Source organism: Patella vulgata, chromosome 3 (genome assembly GCF_932274485.2).
Source record: "Patella vulgata chromosome 3, xgPatVulg1.2, whole genome shotgun sequence".
In the NCBI taxonomy this organism is placed as follows: Eukaryota; Metazoa; Mollusca; class Gastropoda; family Patellidae; genus Patella; species Patella vulgata.
Genome location: NC_065881.2, coordinates 29,497,997 through 29,519,169, shown reverse-complemented (window position 1 = coordinate 29,519,169; position 21,173 = coordinate 29,497,997). Strand labels below are relative to the sequence as shown.

Below are 21,173 nucleotides of genomic sequence, written 5' to 3'. Positions count from 1 at the left end.
ACTGCCAATATTTAAATTAGTTGAAGATATTATGAATATTGATCATCTAATTATTAAAGGCTGTTTTCTGACCATCATTAAAATGTTATAAAGGCCAGTTTTAAGAGGGTATACATCCCTATACATCATTTACCCTTCCCTCTTTTTAACATAAAAAAATGAACCTGTCTTAATCGTTTTCTAGTTTAATATTGATCTAGCTTTTTCCAAAAAGTCAATTTTGGCTATTGTGTTTGGTCGAACGAGGCATTATATACTTGTTTAGATGTTTGTCGGGAATTTGCGGACAAGGGGCATATTGTAGGGTATTTTCCTTCTGTATGCAGTTCTACGTTTCCCATTCTTTTTGTCCCCCGCCTTTCGAAGAAAGCAGGGGACTATTAAAATGGGTTCGTCCGTCTGTCTGTCTGTCTGTCTGTCTGTCCGTCTGTCTGTCCGTCACACTTTTTGGGACACAATAACTCTCTTCCTAATTGAGCTAGAATGTTCAAACTTGGTGTATGTGTTTATTAGGTCAATGCCTTGATGGAGTTCGAAGATGAGCATTTTCCGCTTAGGGTAAGCAGAGATAAGCAATTTGATTGGTTGATGCTTTGGGACACGATAACTCTCTTCCTAATTGGGCTAGAATGTTCAAACTTGGTGTATGTGTTGATTAGGTCAATGCCTTGATGGAGTTCGAAGATGAGCATTTTCCGCTTAGGGTAAGCAGAGATAAGCAATTTGATTGGTTGATGCTTTGGGACACGATAACTTTTAATTGAGCTAGAATGTTCAAACTTGGTGTATGTGTTTATTAGGTCAATGCCTTGATGGAGTTCGAAGATGAGCATTTTCCGCTTAGGGTAAGCAGAGATAAGCAATTTGATTGGTTGATGCTTTGGGACACGATAACTCTCTTCCTAATTGGGCTAGAATGTTCAAACTTGGTGTATGTGTTGATTAGGTCAATGCCTTGATGGAGTTCGAAGATGAGCATTTTCCGCTTAGGGTAAGCAGAGATAAGCAATTTGATTGGTTGATGCTTTGGGACACGATAACTTTTAATTGAGCTAGAATGTTCAAACTTGGTGTATGTGTTTATTAGGTCAATGCCTTGATGGAGTTCGAAGATGAGCATTTTCCGCTTAGGGTAAGCAGAGATAAGCAATTTGATTGGTTGATACTTTGGGGCACGATAACTCTCTTCCTAATTGAGCTAGAATGTTCAAACTTGGTGTATGTGTTGATTAGGTCAATGCCTTGATGGAGTTCGAAGATGAGCATTTTCCGCTTAGGGTAAGCAGAGATAAGCAATTTGATTGGTTGATGCTTTGGGACACGATAACTTTAGTTCTAATTAAGTGAGATTGATGAAACTTGGTGTATAGTTTCATTACAGTAATACCTTGACTAAGTTTGATAATGAGCATTTTCTGCTCAGGGTAAGCAGAGCGATACGCAATTTGATTTTTATATGTGTCCTCTAATTATTTTCCTATTTCGGCGGGGGACATCAGCCTCACTGTTGGCTTGTTTGGGTTGTCTTTTCGCTATAGCTCTTCATTCTTTTCGAACATAAACGTACATTGTACTTTTCTAAACTCTAATTTGTCATCGTTATATTGATAACTTTATATTGTCAAAATATTATATTTTACATGTTATATTTCTATTGTTACTTAGATTAATCTTCAAATCGACGACTTGTTACATTGAAATATAGACATTGTCCTACTTATCTTGAAGACACGAGCTGTAAACTTCTAATAAATCTATTTGAAGCTCAAATTGAATTTATAAAGAAAGGGGGGCGTATATAAAGGATGTATACATGTTGTGTAGTACGCATGTGTACAGATCACAGAAAGATGATGCATGGATAAAATAAGAGTGAGTTTTCATAGCAATAAGCTTCTGTAATTTGGTAGATAGTGTAAATTATGTAGTGTTTATGACCAAGTTATGGATTATTGAGTTAAAATTACCTGTTAATAATTCAGTATCACGTTTATAGACCAATAAAAACATCAATATATTTTCTTTACGTGTTTGTGTTGAAGAGAAGGGGAGATAATATGACACTAATCGTACAAACTGTTTATTATTGGAGCTGTTAAATCGCCACTCTCAACCTCCACCGTAAATTCTGACTAAATAAGGAGAATCGATATATAGCTGAGTCGGATTACTCCGACAGTATTGATACGTCCTCTACTGAAAATATCATAAACTTAGGTAGCCGCATTACACGTGATTGAAAGGGTGTGTCATTCAGGGGATTTATTCCACGAACGAGAAAATTAATTTGAAAGCAAAAATCAATAGATTTATGAACCATCAACGATTATATCTCCCAGAAATGACTTAATTCTTACCGCCCTTTAAATTTACTTGTGTCTTGGAAGTTTAATGGGTTTTTTTGACAACAGCACTCTAGAGAGCCCGTTCTAGCTAAACATACACCAGATATTCATGTATGCAACCAAACTATTTTAAGATCAATGCACTAGATATTATTTATTTACAGATATTATTTATTTACAGATATTATTTATGCGACTGTAAAGAATATATTTTGTTAATATGATAGAACTGGTAATAAATATAAAATATAGCGTTTTCTGTCTTAAACTGCGATAAAATATAAAATCAGTAGAAGATTACTAAGATTGTATTAACAAGTGATTTATTTTATCTTATTTCTATCGTATTTCTAGCCGAGAAAGAATTTTCCTTGTCGTAAACCTTCAGTTTGATCGTTTTTTTAATACTCAGTCTTAAATGTAATGAAATGAAAGTGGTTTCAAACGAAAGCGAGATATATTTCTATGATTACGAGTGCAATGTTGATGGGCATTTTATCAAGTGGTACTTTTCCCATGTAATGCTTATATTTATTGCCATTGCACACAATTTACAAAATGTTCATATTTACAACCTAATGCCCACATTGTCATTAAACCACTACTAATCGGAAAAGATTACTGATTTTACTTATTTTCTTAAGAAACAAAATGAGATAGTAGATGGGATTCTGGAAATAAACGGATTACACAATATTTTTTATGAATTTGCCAGGGTGTTTAAACTTGATGTAGGAGTATATTACATAAATGTATTGACTGTAGTCGATGATGATGGGTGAGGGTGATGAAAATTGATGTGTAGTTTCATTACATCAATACCTTGACTAATTTCAGTGGTGAGCATTTTCTGCTTAGACTAAGTAAAGATTTCAGTTGAATGGTCGCGACTTTGTAACACAACAACTCTCTTTATAATTGAGGGATAATGTTCAACTTTGTTGTAGGTGTTTATTTGATTGTCCAAGGCTATGCATGGCTTGGGACTTGAGGACACGATAACGTTGATTGTAATTGTTTAATTCATTACATCAATACCTTGACTATGTTAGATAGTCAGAGTATTCTGCTTAGGATAGGTAGTGATAAGTAATTTGATTTAGACACAATAACTCTCAAAGTGATGTAGAATGTTTAAACTTGGTGTAGATGTTCATCAGCGGGATGTCTTGACTGGGTCAGATGATTAACATTTTCCGCTACGGCTAAGCAGAGATAAGCAATTTGATAAGTGGATGCTTTGGATCACGATAACTTTGATTCTAAGTGGGTAGGGGTGATGAAACATGGTGTTTAGTTCCACTTCATCAATATCATGACCAAGTCCGACCATGAGCAGTTGTTGTTTAAGATAAGTATACATAAGCCGATTCCTGGATGCTTTTCAGAAAGATAATACAATTAATTAATTAAGGCGCTTTTTGTAGAGGCATTAAATGAACGAAGCAGAATTTCCTTCATGCAAACATATCTTATATCATTTTTAGGAAAATACACATTATGACCATTGTTAGTTCACCGTGCCATGACCAAAATGAAAAATACTAATTTCGCTAACTTGTCACTTACACTCTAAGAAAAATTTTCAGTTCCAAATTCTTACGCATTACATTTCAAGGAACGAAACGTATGAAAAGCTCTTCAATCTTCTTCCTTTACACTCGCAGATCTTATACATTTATTGGACGCAAAGTTTTTTAATAGTGCACATGCATATTGGTGTACCATATCTTATATAGGCTAAATAAACCACATTTCTTTAAAGCCCATGAAGGGTTTTTATGATGATATTTTTATATTACAGGTATTAAAAGCAGCAAGTCCTGTGTTGTTGAGAATTATTTTACTGGGGGCATTTTTCTTGTACTGTCCAGTAAGTATATCTTTAATGTCTTTAGTGCTTCTTTCTTATTGCTGATTACTTATTTTATGGCTATATTCTATTGTTCCCCTGTGAAATCCGTATCCTCCAAAGGTTTTATCGAAACCACTATATTTGATTTTATATTTTGTCGGTAACCAATGCTCATTTAGCATTTGCTTGATGGAGTTTTTGGCACCTAATTAAAGTATTTTGTCATATTTCAAGCTTAAGTAAATTTTTTCAAAAAAAACCCCACACGTTTGCCACAGATGGTTTACAGGGGAAGCGGTTCATGCAAAAAAGTAAAAAAATCTATTCAATCTGATCAAAATTATTTAACTCTTACAGAAAACTGTATGCTGCGTTCACATTAAATTATACAAACAGATCGCCTAGCTAACAATCATTGATAATGCATAATTAATGTCAATATTTTAACATTTTTACAATGTTCATATTTCACATCGTAGTTTTAATTTCACGGAAGTTACCAAATCACTACTAATTTTGTCACATAACCCGAAAAGAAACTATTTGCATTATGTTTTGGTTTTGTGTATTATTGTACGTAGTGATGATATTATCGAACAAACACTGTGTAATAGAAGGGTAAATGGATTACGGTGCACATTACACCCTCGTTGATTAAATCACCATCAAGAAAAAGCCAAGGATCACTACAGCTTGATCATATTGCCTAACGATTCATTTCAAATATCATTTTCTTGTATAACTATAATGCAACATATCGAGTTCGTTTATATTCAGTTAGCCCTACATATATGATTTATGTCTATATGAACTCTAGTCTCTTCTTTATATCGGATGATCTAAACACCGTAAAGTTGATATCGTTGACTAAGTTAGTTAGTTAGTTAGTTAGTTCTTGGTGTTTAACGTCTGCTTCCACATCGCAGACATGACATAGGAGAGCCGAAGCTGATTCCTGTTTTTTAGAATATGATTTTGCAATCTTTCAATTTGGCCTTAGGCCATGGATTTTGTTTAGTGGGAAGTTCTTCCCTTTATTTAATATAAAACATATCGTTTGGTAGATGATCTCGTCTGCTTCTGGATTGGTAGATGTCATCGTTTGGGGTTAGTGTTTAGGTGCCAGGCCCGTTTTATCGTGGCCTCCCCTTACTCCACTATCTGGGTTTGGTATCAGTTTTATTTGCGGAACAGTGTTTTGGTGCCGAGTTCGTCTGACCTTAACTCCCCCTTACTCCACTATCCTGCTAGTTTGGTAGATGTCATCTTTGTGGGGTTTGTGTTTAGGTGCCAGGCTCGTCTTATCGTGACCGCCCCTTACTCCACTATCCCACTCTGAAGGTTTGGTGTCTGTTTTTGGTGGAATAGTGTTTAGATGCCGAGTCCGTCTGATCGTGACTCCCCCTTACTCCACTATCCTGCCAGTTTGGTATAAATCCCCTATGTAGTTTAGTGTTTAGATGCTGGACCCGTCTAGCCGTGACCCCCTCTTACTTCACTATTCTACTTAGTCCAACTATGTCCATTAGGGCGTGGATTTGTTCGAAGATTTGCAGTTTCAGATCTGGTCTCGGAAAGAGTAGGTTCTTAGTGTTGAATGGTATGTTGTTGGTCTCCATTGTTCTCACTAGTTCCCTTCTCTCCTCCTCGTATACCTCGCAGTCTACCAGGACATGGTTGGTGGTACATTCTTCTCCGCACTCACAGATGATGTCTTGGTGTTTGTAGTCTCGCAGCCGCTCTTTCACCCTTAGCTTCGATATAAGTCTACAAATATCTCTTCTAGGGTGATTGAGTGTTGTCTTTGTGTAGATCTTGTCATCCAGCCGGAATCTGTATGTGTCAAGTTCAGCGAGATTTAATTCCCAGAATGAATTGACCTGTCTTTTGACCATACTGTAGATTTCCGTGGTGCTGTAGTCTATGGTGCGGAGTGGTGCTGTGTCCTTGATACCTTCATTGGCGAGTCGATCTGCCACCTCGTTTCCTCTAATGTTGACATGTGAAGGAATCCACACGAGTTCTACTTTGCTTCCCTTCTCTAAAACCCTCTGGTACAGCTGCCTGATTTCCAAAATGACTTCTGGTCTTGAGTCCGAGTTGTCATTTTGGATTGAAATCAGACTGCTCAGAGGGTCGCTTGGAATGACGAACTTACTAGTCTTTTGATGGGAGATCCATGATATAGCATCACGAATGGTCACAAGCTCTGCAGTGTACACCGAACATTCCCTGTTCCCCTTTTGGCAGGTATATTCCAAACGAGCTGGTATCCCTTTCAGGATTGCGTGAGCCATCCGTGTACACATGGTCCCAGTCATCAGACGGCCAGTTGTCTTCCAGGTGTTCTAGAGAGAAAGCACGTGCAGCAGTGGGGTTGTTTTTCCTGTCGGTTTTCTGTAGTAGATCTAGATTAAAAGCCCACATTTTCATGTGAACGTATATTGTCGTCTCCCCTGTCCGTCCGTCTGCCCGTCCACAATTGTTTGTAGACACTCTTATCCGATTTTGACGAAACTTGAAATATAGGTTTATCTCCAAACGATCGCGGTTGCTTTCGATATTGGCATTTTGGTGAAACTTGAAATGTATGTTTATAACCCAAAGATCTTGGTTCCTTTCGATATTTGCGCCTATCGGATCGTAACTTCCTGAATTATGGCCCCTGATTGTACGATAAATCGCCTTTTTTAGCTTGTGGTCCTTCTGGGGGTCACAATTATTATCCAATTTAACAAAACCATTTGAGTATATCACCGTTACACCGTAATGAAGGTTGGTATATCAAGGTTGTGGACCCTGTAGAGGTCACAATTTTAATCCTATTTTGATGAAACTTGAAATGCATGTTTATAACCCAAAGATATTGGTTCCATTCGATATTCGCGCATATCGGATCGTACCTTCCTGAATTATGGCCTTGATTGAACAAAAAATCACGTTTTTAGCTTATGGTTCCTGTAGAGGTCATAATTTTTATCCGATTTAAAAAAACGTGTGAATATATCACCATTACACACTAAGATCTTGGTTCCTTTTGATAATCGCGGATACCCGAACTTAACTTCCTGGATTATGGCCCTGATTCTCTAGAGTCACAATTTTTTTTCCGATTTTAAAAACCGTTTAAATACATCACCATTCCACCATGATGAAGATTGAATTCGAATTTCGGGAAAATCGAAATGAAACTGCCCGAAGGTTGTAGACCCTCTAGAGGTCACAATTTTTATCTTTATATCCCAAAGATCTCAGTCTGTTTTGATATTTGCACATTTCAGGCCATAACTTTTTGGATTATTGACCCTGATTGTACAAAATAGTGTAAAAATCTGGTAAATCAAGTTTGTGGACCCTGTAGAGGTCACAATTTTGATCCAATTTCGATGAAACTTGAAATACATGTTTATAACCCAAAGATATTGGTTCCTTTCGATATTCGCGCATATCGGATCGTACCTTCCTGAATTATGGCTCTTGATTGAACAAAAATCACGTTTTTAGCTTGTGGTCCCTGTAGAGGTCACAATTTTTATCCGATTTTAAAAAAAAAACGTGTGAATATATCACCATTACACACTAAGATCTTGGTTCCTTTTGATAACCGCGGATACCCGAACTTAACTTCCTGGATTATGGCCCCTGATTGTTCGAAAAATCGCATTTTTAGCTTGCGGAGTCTCTAGAGGTCACAATTTTTTTCCGATTTTAAAAACCGTTTAAATACATCATCATTCCACCATAATGAAGGTTGAATTCGAATTTCGGCAAAATCGAAATGAAACTGCCCGAAGGTTGTAGATCCTCTAGAGGTCACAATTTTTATCTTTATATCCCAAAGATCTGTCTCTTTTGATATTTGCACATTTCAGGCCATAATTTTCTGGATTATTGCCCCAGATTGTACAAAAAAAAAACGCTTTTGTTTTTAGCTTGTTCTCTATCCATCTCTTGAAAAATGTGGGCGTATCCTGCCTGGCAGCCGCTGGTTTATATAGATGTAGCACGTTATATAGAAAACACAATTATAGCGTATAAACGCGAAAAACTTAACGGACCTTATATCCGACACTTAATGCAAGATTCTTGTGAATCGAACACTGTAGACAGAACTGTCAATCACAGATAAGAATTTTAGTTAATTAAAGTGAGATTGGCACCAGAGATTAAAGACATGATAGATGGGTGATCTTCAGATAAATGATGAAACTGGGGAAATGGTTAAATTAATAAGGAATAGAGTTTACAATGACATGCATCTAACGTATTTATCTAGTACTGTCATTTTATACCATTTTTTTTATCGAAGCTATATGTGTAACTAGCTTAGCGTTTCACTTAACTTCAATTAAAACTTCTCTAAAACTGTTAGCCTGATGGGGGACCAGGCGGCATCCTGTTAACTTCTAAGTTGATAGCTGGTAACCTTACTTTGATCTTAAAACGTATAGATCTAAGAAAACATATAGAACATGCAAACCTGTTGACATAGATATAAGGTAGAACTTGTTAAGATTTGTAAAATGAAATGCCTCGTAGGTCACACAGAAGGTCTTGTGGAAGCCTGTGTTATGTTGGGTTTGTTCAATTTAACATGCACGTGAAAAAAACTAAAATCTGCTAAATGCCCTTTAGATTGTATTTAAACACGTCTGTGGTCTTTAATTGTAATATTCAATGTACATTTTATAACTCATGTTTTTCAATATTCCCATTTTTGTGTTTGAGACAATTGAATTGTTGTGCGTTTACGCGATGCGAAATCATCATTCTCGCTTGTTTACCATCATCATGATCTGATGTTATTACATTCAAAACTGCACGATTAAAGTGTATCTATCTCTTATGAGATTTAAAGCCATACATTTACAAAAGTGACATGCCTTCATTACACAAATTTGGGCAATTAATAACATTTTTATTTTTTTTTTACACAAACAATTTGTTTTTCGACACTTTACAGGTCACAATTCTTATCCGATTTTGACGAAACCTGAAATGTAGGTTAATCTCCAAAAGATCTCTATTCCTTTTGATACTGCCATGTATTGGATTAAAACTTCGTGGATTATGGTAAATGATTGTACGAAAAATCACGTTTTTAGCTTGTGGACATTCTAGAGGTCACAATTTTTACCCGACTTAGATGAAATTTTAAATGTATGTTTATAAGAACCCAAAGATCTTGGTTCTTTTCGATATTGCCGCATATCGGAACGTAACTTCCTGGATTATGGCCCCTAGTTGTACGCAAAATCACGTTTTTTAGCTGGTGGTCCCTCTAGAGGTCACAATTTCCATCCGATTAAAAAAAACACAAACATTCACATATATCACCGTTACATCAGAATGATAATCGGACCGAAACTGCCGGACAAAATGGCCGTTCCTTTTACGCAAATAGTGTAAAAGTATGTAAATTCAAGGTTGTGGTCCCTTTAAAGATTACAATTGTTTATCCGATTTTGATGAAACTTAAAGCGTATGTTGGGTGGGACGATTTACCCAATACTATCCAATACCACCCAATACCGGGTGGGTCGATTTACTCAATACTACCCAATACCACCTAATACCACCCCAATACCACCTCAATATCACCACACTCTACCCAATACTACAACATAATGATGCAAAATAGACATATCATTCGATTTTTTTCTTCAAAAATAGAGAGTTATATCGCGCGAAATGTACTTCAAATGCGATACCGATGTCTGGCTGTACCACCCCGGACAAGCCAATAATAACCCAATACCACCTAATACTCATCAAACACTACCACATACTACCCAATATGATCAAATATCAAAGTAATATTGTCAAATAACAGCACATTAGTAAAATTACTGCAAAGAATATTCGATATTTTGCAGAAAATTGAAATGTTTACCCAGTTATCTCCTTTTACAACCGGTAAATAGATTTTAGATTGATACTCTGTTTAATCATCTTCTTTGGCTTTACAGTTGGTTTCCAAGACGACAAACTTAAATAAGTATGACGATATACCATATTTTATTCCCAAAATGACCCATCTGTCTCTTACCACTTGATAGGGTCGTCTGTCAAACAAGGTGGGTTTTCTCTAGTCAACCGGTTTCATCTCACTGTTAAACACCCCTTCGCGCAAGCGCAAGCGAGTTAATGAAATAATATTGAACTATATGTTAGTCCCGAAATTACCTAGTTAGTGTCGATTGTTTGTATTTATTTTAAAATTAATGCCTTAACAAAGCAAATTGCATAATGTTTATATTCATTTTTTCATGTCAACTATTAAGTTATTTCATATTTTCTTACTGCACGATGTTTTATTTTACAATTAACGAAATTGCACATGTTTCTTTCCAGTGTGTAATTACCGACGTGACACTTCTCAGTTCATCAAAACTATCATTTGCGGCCTGTTACAGCTCTGTCAGTCCCTAAAATACTCTTTTATTTGGATGTTTGGCTGTTTATTTTATAAACTGATTTTATTTTGATGCGTTTTTAAATCTTTGTTAACTTTTTTTAAAACTCTTTTTATTTTATGTTATGTTATATATTGATATGCTTTTAATGTGTAATATTGTATGAATTACACTAATAGCGGAGGCATCTATAATAAGCTGTTTTCCTTATTTTAACTTCGTTGCCTTGGACACAAACTGCAAAGCCCAACAAGATAATTATTCTAAATCTAAAATTCAGTTGTCGGTTATAAAGGAAGATAACTGTGTAAATATTTCAATTTTCTGTAAATTATCGAATATTCGTTGCAATTATTATACGGATGTACTGCTAATTGACGATATTAGGTTTGTATTTTATAATATTGGGTAGTATTTAGTAGTATTTGATAAGTATTTGGTAGTATTGAGTTATTGTTTAACTTTGCTTGATTTGGGTGATATAGGGAGGCAAATGGAACAGCCAGACATCGGTAATCACATTTGAAGTACATTTCCCACGATCACGATATATCTCACTATTTTTGAAAAAAATGAAGTAATATGCTCATTTGTTGTAGTATTGGGTAGTATGTGGTGATATTGGAGTGGTATTGGGAAAATCGTCCCGCCGCATACGTTATATTTATATCCCAAAAATCTTGGTTCCTTTCGGTATTCGCGCAAATCGGACCGTAACATCCTGGATTATGCCCCCTGAAAATCGCTTCTTTTTTTTAGCTTGTTCTTTGACCATCTCTTGCAAAATTTGGACTGTCTTGCATGTCAACCGCTTGTTTACATTTGTGGCGATTAAGGACACATAATAATGTCTGCGTGGACGAAACTTATATATTTCTTATCATATTAATCCTACATTGGTTATATACTTCATATTTACTGTCAGATTTGTGTAAATATGTATTTAAAAGAATCATTTAACATTTTATTATGAGTTTATGGTATTTACCGATGCTGATCACACTTTTAAAGAAGAAGCACCTAAAAACTTTATAGGAAAATGAAACATAATTATTTTAATTTCTATATCAGACTCAATACTGCAGTGCTATCAGGAATTCATTCAAGAAGCCTTCTTTAAACAATTGCTACAGGTTGAAATCTATCCTCTATGTGGTTAAAATATTTTAGATATATGGTTTAATATGTTGTATAATGTGCATTAGTTTCAGTGTACCGTTATTCATAATGACAGAGCTATTTCACTCAAAATACTGATTTATATTAACCTTTCGTATAAACAAACACAGTGAAAGCCGATATAATAGAATAACAAGCAGCCATCCTCTCTGACAAACTTTTATATTTTATTTTAGCCCACTGCACCATTGCATTGTATACAGGTGGGTTAGCAGACAATGAAACACACGCCAACTTATAGCTTAGTTGTTAAGCTTTATATCACAATTGCTCCTAACTTAATGTTTTAAAGTTTTGACAATGATAATTTTCCAGCGAGTTTTAAAAAGAAATTGCAACTGGCAAGGGCAATAATTCCAAAAGTAATAAATGTGCTTCCTTGAATTTCATCCTTACTAATCAATTTCAAAAAGTTCACAATGAAGATCCCAAAAACCGTTGATCCAGAGAGTGATTAGAAGCTTTTGATCATAATGTCAATGACTCGGCGATTAATTAATGCCATTTTACATAATATTCGAATAACCATAAAGCTTGTTCAAATTATTATTTACATAATATTCGAATAACCATAAAGCTTGTTCAAATTATTATTCTTTTCAGTTAATTGTTGGGTTTTTTGAAGCTAGTGTTATAACATGTTGTATGAAATTTTGGTTCAGAGAAATTGGATTCTATATTTCTTATGGTGCATTATTACTGAAAACGTGGAGGTGAGTATATATCTATAACATGCAGTGGTTAATCAACATTTAGTTATTGTAGTTCTAATGAGGGATCGCAGAAAGTATTGCTATTCTCGTCCCTCGAGGATGCTTAAATACCAAAATTCGTCGTTGTTGTTGTTTATTAAAGATTTAACATCCAATACAATGAATATGATATTATGGACAGGTTGATTTAATTAAATTATTTACACTTGAAAATTGTTAAAAATACAAAATAAAAATATAAATTCGCTGTCGTGAGAAGAGAGGGCGGGTCGTCTTCTCCCTTTGTCATAATAAGGTTAACACAGGAGGTCCAACTGACTGATGTTTAGCGTCATCAGAGCGGATATAAAAAAACCCGTTGGGAAAAAAAGAATCCACTGGATTTATGTGGAAAAGCGAAGTGTCCGCAGTAAAAACCACATAGCTGGACCCGTAAATTATTTACATATTAAAAGTGTTCGTCCAATAAGTTCCATGTTGTTAAAAAATAACTAAGAGTTCAAGACTTTAAGTTTAAAATTTGTAGGCATTCCATTAGAGTTTTTCTTGCGTATCGTATGACTCTCCACAGATAAAAAGTTACCTGAAAAGAAAAGAAGAGCCAGCAGCAACACAAATTGAATCATTTATAGGAATAAATAAATTTTAAAACACGGGTTAAATTAAATTGATTGATGTGCACTGCCATTGTTAATAATGGTTATGTATGGCCTTATTCCTTTATTTTGTTATTATTTTTCCCATCTGTGTTATTATATTAGATCATGCAGCAGGCTGAACCGCCATACTGTCCTACAACAATAGTTCCTTTCTTTGTAACTAGATATGTAGTTCCCTATCTTAACGTTAATTTGTTCTCATATTATTAAAGCATCCAGGTGGCTTAGGGGCCAACCTGGTCTACACAACCAGTTATCTTTCTTTGACTAGTGCTCTTTTAACCCAACTAACTTAACAGTTAATTCACGATTCTGCTATAAATTTTGAGATAGCTTCATAAATTTTATATGATATATTCCTAGGAGGGAAGAGTACATTTTGGACGGTGTATTGAAGTTTGTCATTTTCCATTAAACTTCATACAGGGAGTCTTTTCTTTTCCAATTTATTGCTCGCAATGATGACATGATTAACGGTCAAATTGTGGCCACATTCGCACTTCACTGGGTTAAATTTATGGTCGGTAATTAAATCCTTAGTTCTTAATCTTGTGATTAACCCACAAATTTTGCGCAATGGGTGATTAATCTCCGTTTTTACAACCAGATCGTTGTTTAAATTGAATCTAAAAGTATTTGCTCTGGCGAACTCAATTTTCCATTCTGATTCGGTCTCGCAGAGGCTGAGTCCTTTGCCAGCCAGATTATCTGCGGACCCATTGCCTGCTATGCCAACATGTGATGGTATCCATGTAAATTCTACAGTTTTATTTTGTTTTGGAGGGAATAAACACTTTCTCGAATATTCTGAACAATTTCTGGTCTAGGTGTTTTTTTGTCATGTATTATTGTCTTGCTGCTGAGGGAGTCTGACACAACGACTGCTCTTTGAACGGTGGATGACACGAGCCACTCAAGAGCTGTGGATATTGCCTTTAGTTCTGCTGTATAGATAGAGCATCCATCTGGTAGCTATTTCGATATATTAATTAAATTCGGAAATGACCACACCTAATGCAGTTTTGGTAGTGTCTGGATCGTGAGACCCATCCGTGTATATTTTCACATGCGATGACCATTTTTCGTTCAAGAATTCCCTCGATAGCATTAGAGCGTGTTGTGGATTTTCTTTTTTCTGGACAACGTTACCTAGGCTTATGTCATAGTTTGGATTTAAAAAGGTCCATGGGGCTTGATACGAAAATACCCTATCAGTAATCTGATAGTGATCTAATCTTAGGTCTTTTAATAGATCATTTGCTCTGTGTCCGAAAGGCTGAGTCTCTGATTTGACATTTCTTTTGAATTTTTTCCTTGATGTTTTTATACACTTAAATGTTGGACAGCTGTCCCCAAGATACTGTAATTTGGCCCAGTATCTCAATGTCAGCTCGTTTCGCCTCAATTTGAATGACACATATTGATCTTATCATGGACCTATATATCATTAGCAGGGTCGCTTTATTTGCTCCCCCTGATATGACCGTCAGGCATCTCATTACGTTCAGAACATTCTGTCTTCGTTTAACAATATTTTCAATATGTGGTATAAAATTCAAACCACCCTCGGTTATAATCCAGCCAATCAAAACTAGATTAACGGAATGAATAACCGAAACATAAGACAGAACGAAATGTTGGTACGGATTTAATTTGGCTTGATTGTAATATGTAAGAAGATCCCCATTCCAAAGGGTAGCTCGATAGGTAACTACAATTACGCACTGGATCCTTTGTTCTGACTCGAGTGTTCAAGTTACTGATCAACCAGTAATGTGTTGTTTTAGCACGCGCACAGTTGATCATTTGAGGAAAAGTAGATGGTCATGAACACCCCAACATACTAACCCGGTGATTGTGGAAAAACAGACCATGCATTTTAAGGTGTAAATTGTATTAGAAATAGCAAGAAACATCGTGTTAATTTAAAAAGATAAATACATATACATGTAGTTAAACAATAAATAAATGGTGTTTCAATGATTTATAGGTTGTGAAATAGTAATATTACGCCCACAATAGCTAAGTCGCCCGAACAGTCAGATTTGTTTGCCTTCTAGTTCTGTCTTATACTAACATTTAGTACACAAAACATTAAATATCAGGGACCATAAATCTGGAGGTAATTATCGGAAATCATTGAAAATCAATAGGATTCTTTTTCTCATGACCGTAATCCTTTAGCCTCCAGAGCGTGGACACCAGACGGGCGGGAACGACGACAATATATGACATGTGGGCGTATAAAAATGTGTCCAAAACCTGATATCAGCAAATAGGCATAAAATACATTTATCGGTATACCAATCCAAATTTCTTAAAATTGTATTTCAAAAACCTGACATTGGAATGATCTAATTTGTATGCATTGTAAATAAACAGACATAAACTGGCTATATTCATGTTATGGACCCCTCTCCAATCTGCTTAGTAAACAACAATATATAACGTGCAGAATAATGTATTGATACCTGTTACAGACGAATTGGTAAAGCGATTTTGAGTGATAAAGCGTCTGTGGTAATCTTGCGTTTCGTATCCTCCCATTTTCATTCATTCATTCAACGTCTTACACAATCAAAGAATCCAATGTGTAAGTGAGTTATCGACCTTGGCCTCGGGGTCAAGTTAGATAAACATCCGAGCTTGCACAATAGCCGAGCTCGGTTGTTCATCTAATTTGAACCCCTCTGTCTCAGTCGATAACCCTTACATAACCAGCCTTATATGACATTTTCAAAATATAAAAAGGGAGTTCAAAAAGCGCTCAATTGGTATCATTGCAGATTATTTATCCATTTAGTTATGTTCATTTAGTTGTGCCTCCTCTATTATGTATGATTTTAATTGCAGAATTTCTGTAGTATTCCGAGTTCGTTCAGCTCAGCGAGTAAAAATATCTGATGGGGATTTAATAAAACGATTAATTTGTATGGTAGTAATAATTGCTGCTTATTTGTCAGCTAGAACAGTAGTTGGTATGCCTAGAGTTATACAAGGTAAGTAAATATAAGCAGATAATTCAGTAATTTAACTAAAAGTATAGCCGTACAGTTGCACCGTCGATCCTCATTCGTGTTGACTGTCCAAATTCTTTTGTCCAAAGGAATAAGACACGTTATCCGTATTGTCTAGCCTAGGCGTGAGGAGTGGAAAGCAGTGGGTTAAAAAGATTGATGTTTTAAATCCAACTACTACTATTAGAAATGATACAGTAAAAAGACACAGAACAGTAAACAGGGGCAATCTTGTTACTATTCCAATAATTTCTGAACAAATCGATCAACGCCCAGACAATACACAATTGTGTCTTAATGCATGGCCCGTCGAAAATAAAACAGTCGCTTTGAATGATTATATATACGACAACAATGAAGTAATTGGGAGAAATCAAAGACATTTAAAAGTTATCACCACCAACAAAACATATGAACCTCTAAACACTAATCCACTGAATATTAACATTAATCATAGCAATCTCATCCAGCTTACCTCAAACTCTATCAAAAATCACAAACAGATTAAAAACTTTAGAACAAAACAGAAGATAAACAACAATCTTATACAAATTAGAAAGGCGGTCGAAAATGAAGCGTCAGTATTAACAACTTCGTTTGGATTAATTAATGCCAGATCCGTAAGAAATAAAACAACAATTTTATCTGATTATATTTTTGAAAATTCTATTGATATTTGTGGAATAACTGAAACGTGGCTGAATATTGACTGTTCGGACTCATCGACAATCGCAGCTTTAGTACCTGATGGATATTCTATACAACATTGCCCTCGCGGTTCACGTAGAGGAGGCGTAGCACTTATATTTAAGTCATCTATTAAGTGTAAGAAAATCCGTCATGACCGTTTTGATTCTTTTGAAATTTTGGATTGTTCTCTACAGTTTTCTTTCAAGGAAACTAGGATTATTACAATTTACCGCCCGCCCAATAGCAAATTGTGTCAAAAGTTTATGGAAGAATTTGGATTATTTCTGGACCAGTTGATGATGACTAAGTGTTGCACTATTATTTGGGGAGATTTTATTTTCATGTTGATGATTCCAACGATTCTACCGCGGTTGATTTTTGTGATATGCTGAATAATAGATCTCTCACACAACATGTTTCTTCTTCTACTCATAACGGTGGACATATTCTCGATCTGGTGATAACTAATCCACGTGATATTAAACTGGATAATCTCTCTGTCTCGGACAAATTAATATCTGATCATTTCCCGGCAACTTTTAATCTTATGATCTAGAAACCACAACCAACAAGAAAGACTTTAACATATCGAAGGTTTAAATCATTTGACATAAATAAATTTAAAGCGGAAATAGTGAACTCGAATTTCAATGGCATTCAACGTATTCAAGATATACAAGAGAAGGCAACCCAATATCACTCAAAGCTTGCTGAAATTTTGGACTCGCTTGTTCCACTTCTCGATTAGATAACTTTAATTCACTTTTAGTTGGTTTACCTTTAAAGCTTATAGATAAATTACAAAAAGTACAGAATACTGCGGCTAGACTTGTTACTTTAACTAAGAAATGTGACCACATAACTCCTGTTTTATATAATTTACACTGGTTACCTGTTAAATATCGAATTGATTTTAAGATTGTATTACTTACTTTTAAATGTTTAAATAATTTAGCTCCTGTTTACCTCTCAGATCTTTTAGAACTTTATACACCTGGCCGAACATTACGTACATCAGATAAACTACTTTTAAAGCCCAAAACTGTTCAACTAGTCTCCTATGGTCAGCGCTTTTTTAGTTATCAAGCACCTGTTTTATGGAATAATCTACCATTTAGTTTAAGATGTTGTACATCTCTGTATTCTTTTAAAAAACAACTTAAAACATATTTATTTAATCAAGCTTTTAACTGACTCTGTATACAATCGTTAACATGCCCATAATCTTGTTGTTTATGTGTGATTTACATTGTCACTTTGTAAAGTGCCCCTGAACATGTTATATGAAAGGGTGCACTATAAATATGCTGTAATAATAATAAAATAATAATAATACCCAACTGTGATTGGATATCGGTAGGATAGTGCAAAGAAAAATTCTAATGTAACGTGAAAGTTCTGTATGATGCGGGAACATAAAATATAAGCGAGATGGGGTACCGGAAGTAATGACTCGGTTTCTGGCTATCGCGCAGTTCATTTGGACAATATATATATATATATATACCACAGAATTCGATATGTTGTGGTTATAAATAATGTAATCATCCAGCCTGAAATACCCAAACCAAAAAATAAATCCAGCTTGAATTATGTTTGACTTTATGCGAACCCCAAAAAAATAAAACCACGTTTGCCTTTGTGATACACAATTAAGAAACAAGTTTTTGGTTGTGTCAGAAAATAGGCTTACTAAATAGGCAAGTTGAATTGAGGTAATGTAGTAGGATTCAAATGTGTGAAGAGCTTTATCAAGCAAAAAGAACAGGGTATATATCCAAAAGATAAACAAGAGAACGTTCAGCTCTTGAATAGTTCGTGTGTCCAGTTAACCATGGACAGTGAACGGCAAGGGCGAGGCCATATCAAAATGTAATACATTTTATTCCTACACACTCCAGTGTGTTCTTTACTCTAAACATTCCAAAACCATCACCAAAACGAATGGATATAAGTTACAGGAAGTGTCGCAATATTAGCGTTGAGAAATTTGTTATGGACGTTGATGTGCAGCTTGCGGATGTTCAATCATAGTAGGTCCAGTCACTTAACGATCGCTGGTGCAAATTTCAGTCTTCTTTGAAAGTTGTTTTAGATAAACATGCTCCACTTAAGACGAGGACCGTTTTATCCGACCTGATACCACGTGGTTTGCAGATTCACGTCAACAATTGAAACATCAATGTAGACAGCGGAGAAGTCTTGGCGAACATCTCGGCTAGAAGTAGAAGTTTATCACCAAATCTTCATCACTAAAACCCAATTTTTAAAAGAGAAGATTAACCATGCTGCCGGTAGTAAAGTATTATTCAACATCTGCAAAGGCCTCACTAAAAATTCATTTTCAGACACTATGCAATCATGCTATAAAACGAACCAACTCCCCGATATATTTGCCAGATACTTTACAGAGAAGATTGAGTAAATAAGACAGGGCTTTCAGATTGAAAACGATTTTATTGACCATAATGACCAACAGGATGGTTATATTTCACCGTTCGAGGTAAACGATATCTGCAGACTACTTCACGAAGTTAATCCAGAAAGTTCCAGAAAAATCATGTGAATTGGATATATTACCTACATGGCTTTTCAAGAAATTTCCCTTTGCAAGTACAACCTATCTCCTTGAGCTTATTAATGATACAATAAACAGCTAAGAATTTCCCGCAGTATTTAAGACAGCTTATGTGAAACCACTCCAGAAAAAAAAATACGGACCAGTTTTAAATCTATCTTTCATTTCTAAAGTTATTGAAAAAATCATACTAAAAACATACCAGCCTGCTTACAGAAATCTGCACAGTAAAGAGACAACCCTAACAAGTGTTCACAATGATATCCTTCGAGTCATGAACAAAAGCCATGTTATTCTATTCGTATTATCGGACTTATCAGCCGCAAGGATCAGTCCTCTGACCAATTCTTTTTACAATCTACACGCTGCTTCTTGGCGATGTTATCAGGGAATGCGATGCCAATTTTCACCTCTTTGCTGATGATACCCAGTTGTATCTTAGAGGCCCACCTTGCGACGCCCCAGAGGGGGGTTGGATGGCTGAATGGTTAGCGTGCGCGCGCTGTATCATAAAGTCTGTCATTGAGTCGACCGACGTGGTTTCGAATCCCCGGTTGTACGTGGCAAGGAGTAGGGTCACCTGTCCAACCTCGTGGGTTTTCTCCGGGTCCTCCGGTTTCCTCCCACTGCTAAAGACCCCTACGCGCAAGCGAATTGTGTAAATAAAATTAAACCATATGTTAGTCCAGAAATGACCTAGTTTGTGTCGAGTGGACGTTAAACCCCATTTCTCTCTCTCTCTCTCTGCGACGCCCCAGAGAAAAAAAAACACAATCTGAAACACTGCAGTGAAAAAATCAGCGTGTGGATGAATGAAAACATTTGAAACTTAATTCAGACAAAACAGAATTTCTTTCGATCTGTAGACAGAGCATACAAACCCCCACAGCAGATTCCAACAACTGTCAAATATCTATTGGAGATGATTGTGTAATTCCTGTTGTCGAATCAGTCAGAAATCTAGGGGTTATCTTCGATTCATCCATGAACTTTAATAAACACCTTCCTCTGTAACCCAGTCCTGTTTCCTTCAGCTGCGCCAAATAATTAAAATTCGAAAATACCTTGATATTGATTCAACCAAAACTCTTGTCAATGCCCCCATAACTTCTCGCCTCGACTATTGTAATTCCCTACTTTACGGTCTTCCAACAACTTCATTAAATCGTCTATAGAAGATTCAAAACACAGCCGTCCGAATTATTACTAAAACCAAACTTCATGATCATATTTCGCCAATTCTAAGGGAGCTTCATTGGCTACCCGTAAGGAAACGTGTAGAATTTAAGATTTTACTGTTGACATACAAGTGTCTTCATGCCACAGCTCCGAGCTATCTTCAGGACCTAATTCAAATAAAATCCCACCAAAATACAACCAGGTCTTTACCTCAATATAACATCATTTTCTGTGACAGATAACTCAGCGCCATTGAGCAGTTTACTGGAAAATAGGCGGTATATAAATTCATTATTATTATTATTATTATTATTATTATTTCTAAATACCCCCTAAGTCTATTTTTTGATGTTCTCCTGGATTTCTTGTATTCCGTCATTTTATTTTATGTCAGTTACTCTTATATTGTCCAGAAAGGAAATACCAGATTTTCGGCGTTCCATAATCTTTTGCCCAACCATCGAATTTGAATCATTTGGATTTCATATAATAGTCCATTATTTGGGCTACCAACGACACTTTAGTTGTTTCGATCCGGTGAC

The 21,173-nt window shown here is 35.7% G+C and overlaps 1 protein-coding gene across 1 annotated transcript in view; it reads left to right on the top strand.

Moving 5' to 3' along the window:
- The first annotated feature begins 1,857 nt into the window (after positions 1–1,857).
- LOC126816908 (probable G-protein coupled receptor CG31760) overlaps positions 1,858–21,173 on the top strand; it is a 115,130-nt gene continuing 95,814 nt past the window's right edge. The window contains exons 1-4 of the mRNA XM_050543720.2: positions 1,858–1,872; positions 4,150–4,218; positions 12,399–12,508; positions 16,021–16,166. Coding sequence (XP_050399677.1) covers positions 1,858–1,872; positions 4,150–4,218; positions 12,399–12,508; positions 16,021–16,166 — 340 coding nt within the window. The remainder of the gene's footprint in view (positions 1,873–4,149; positions 4,219–12,398; positions 12,509–16,020; positions 16,167–21,173) is intronic.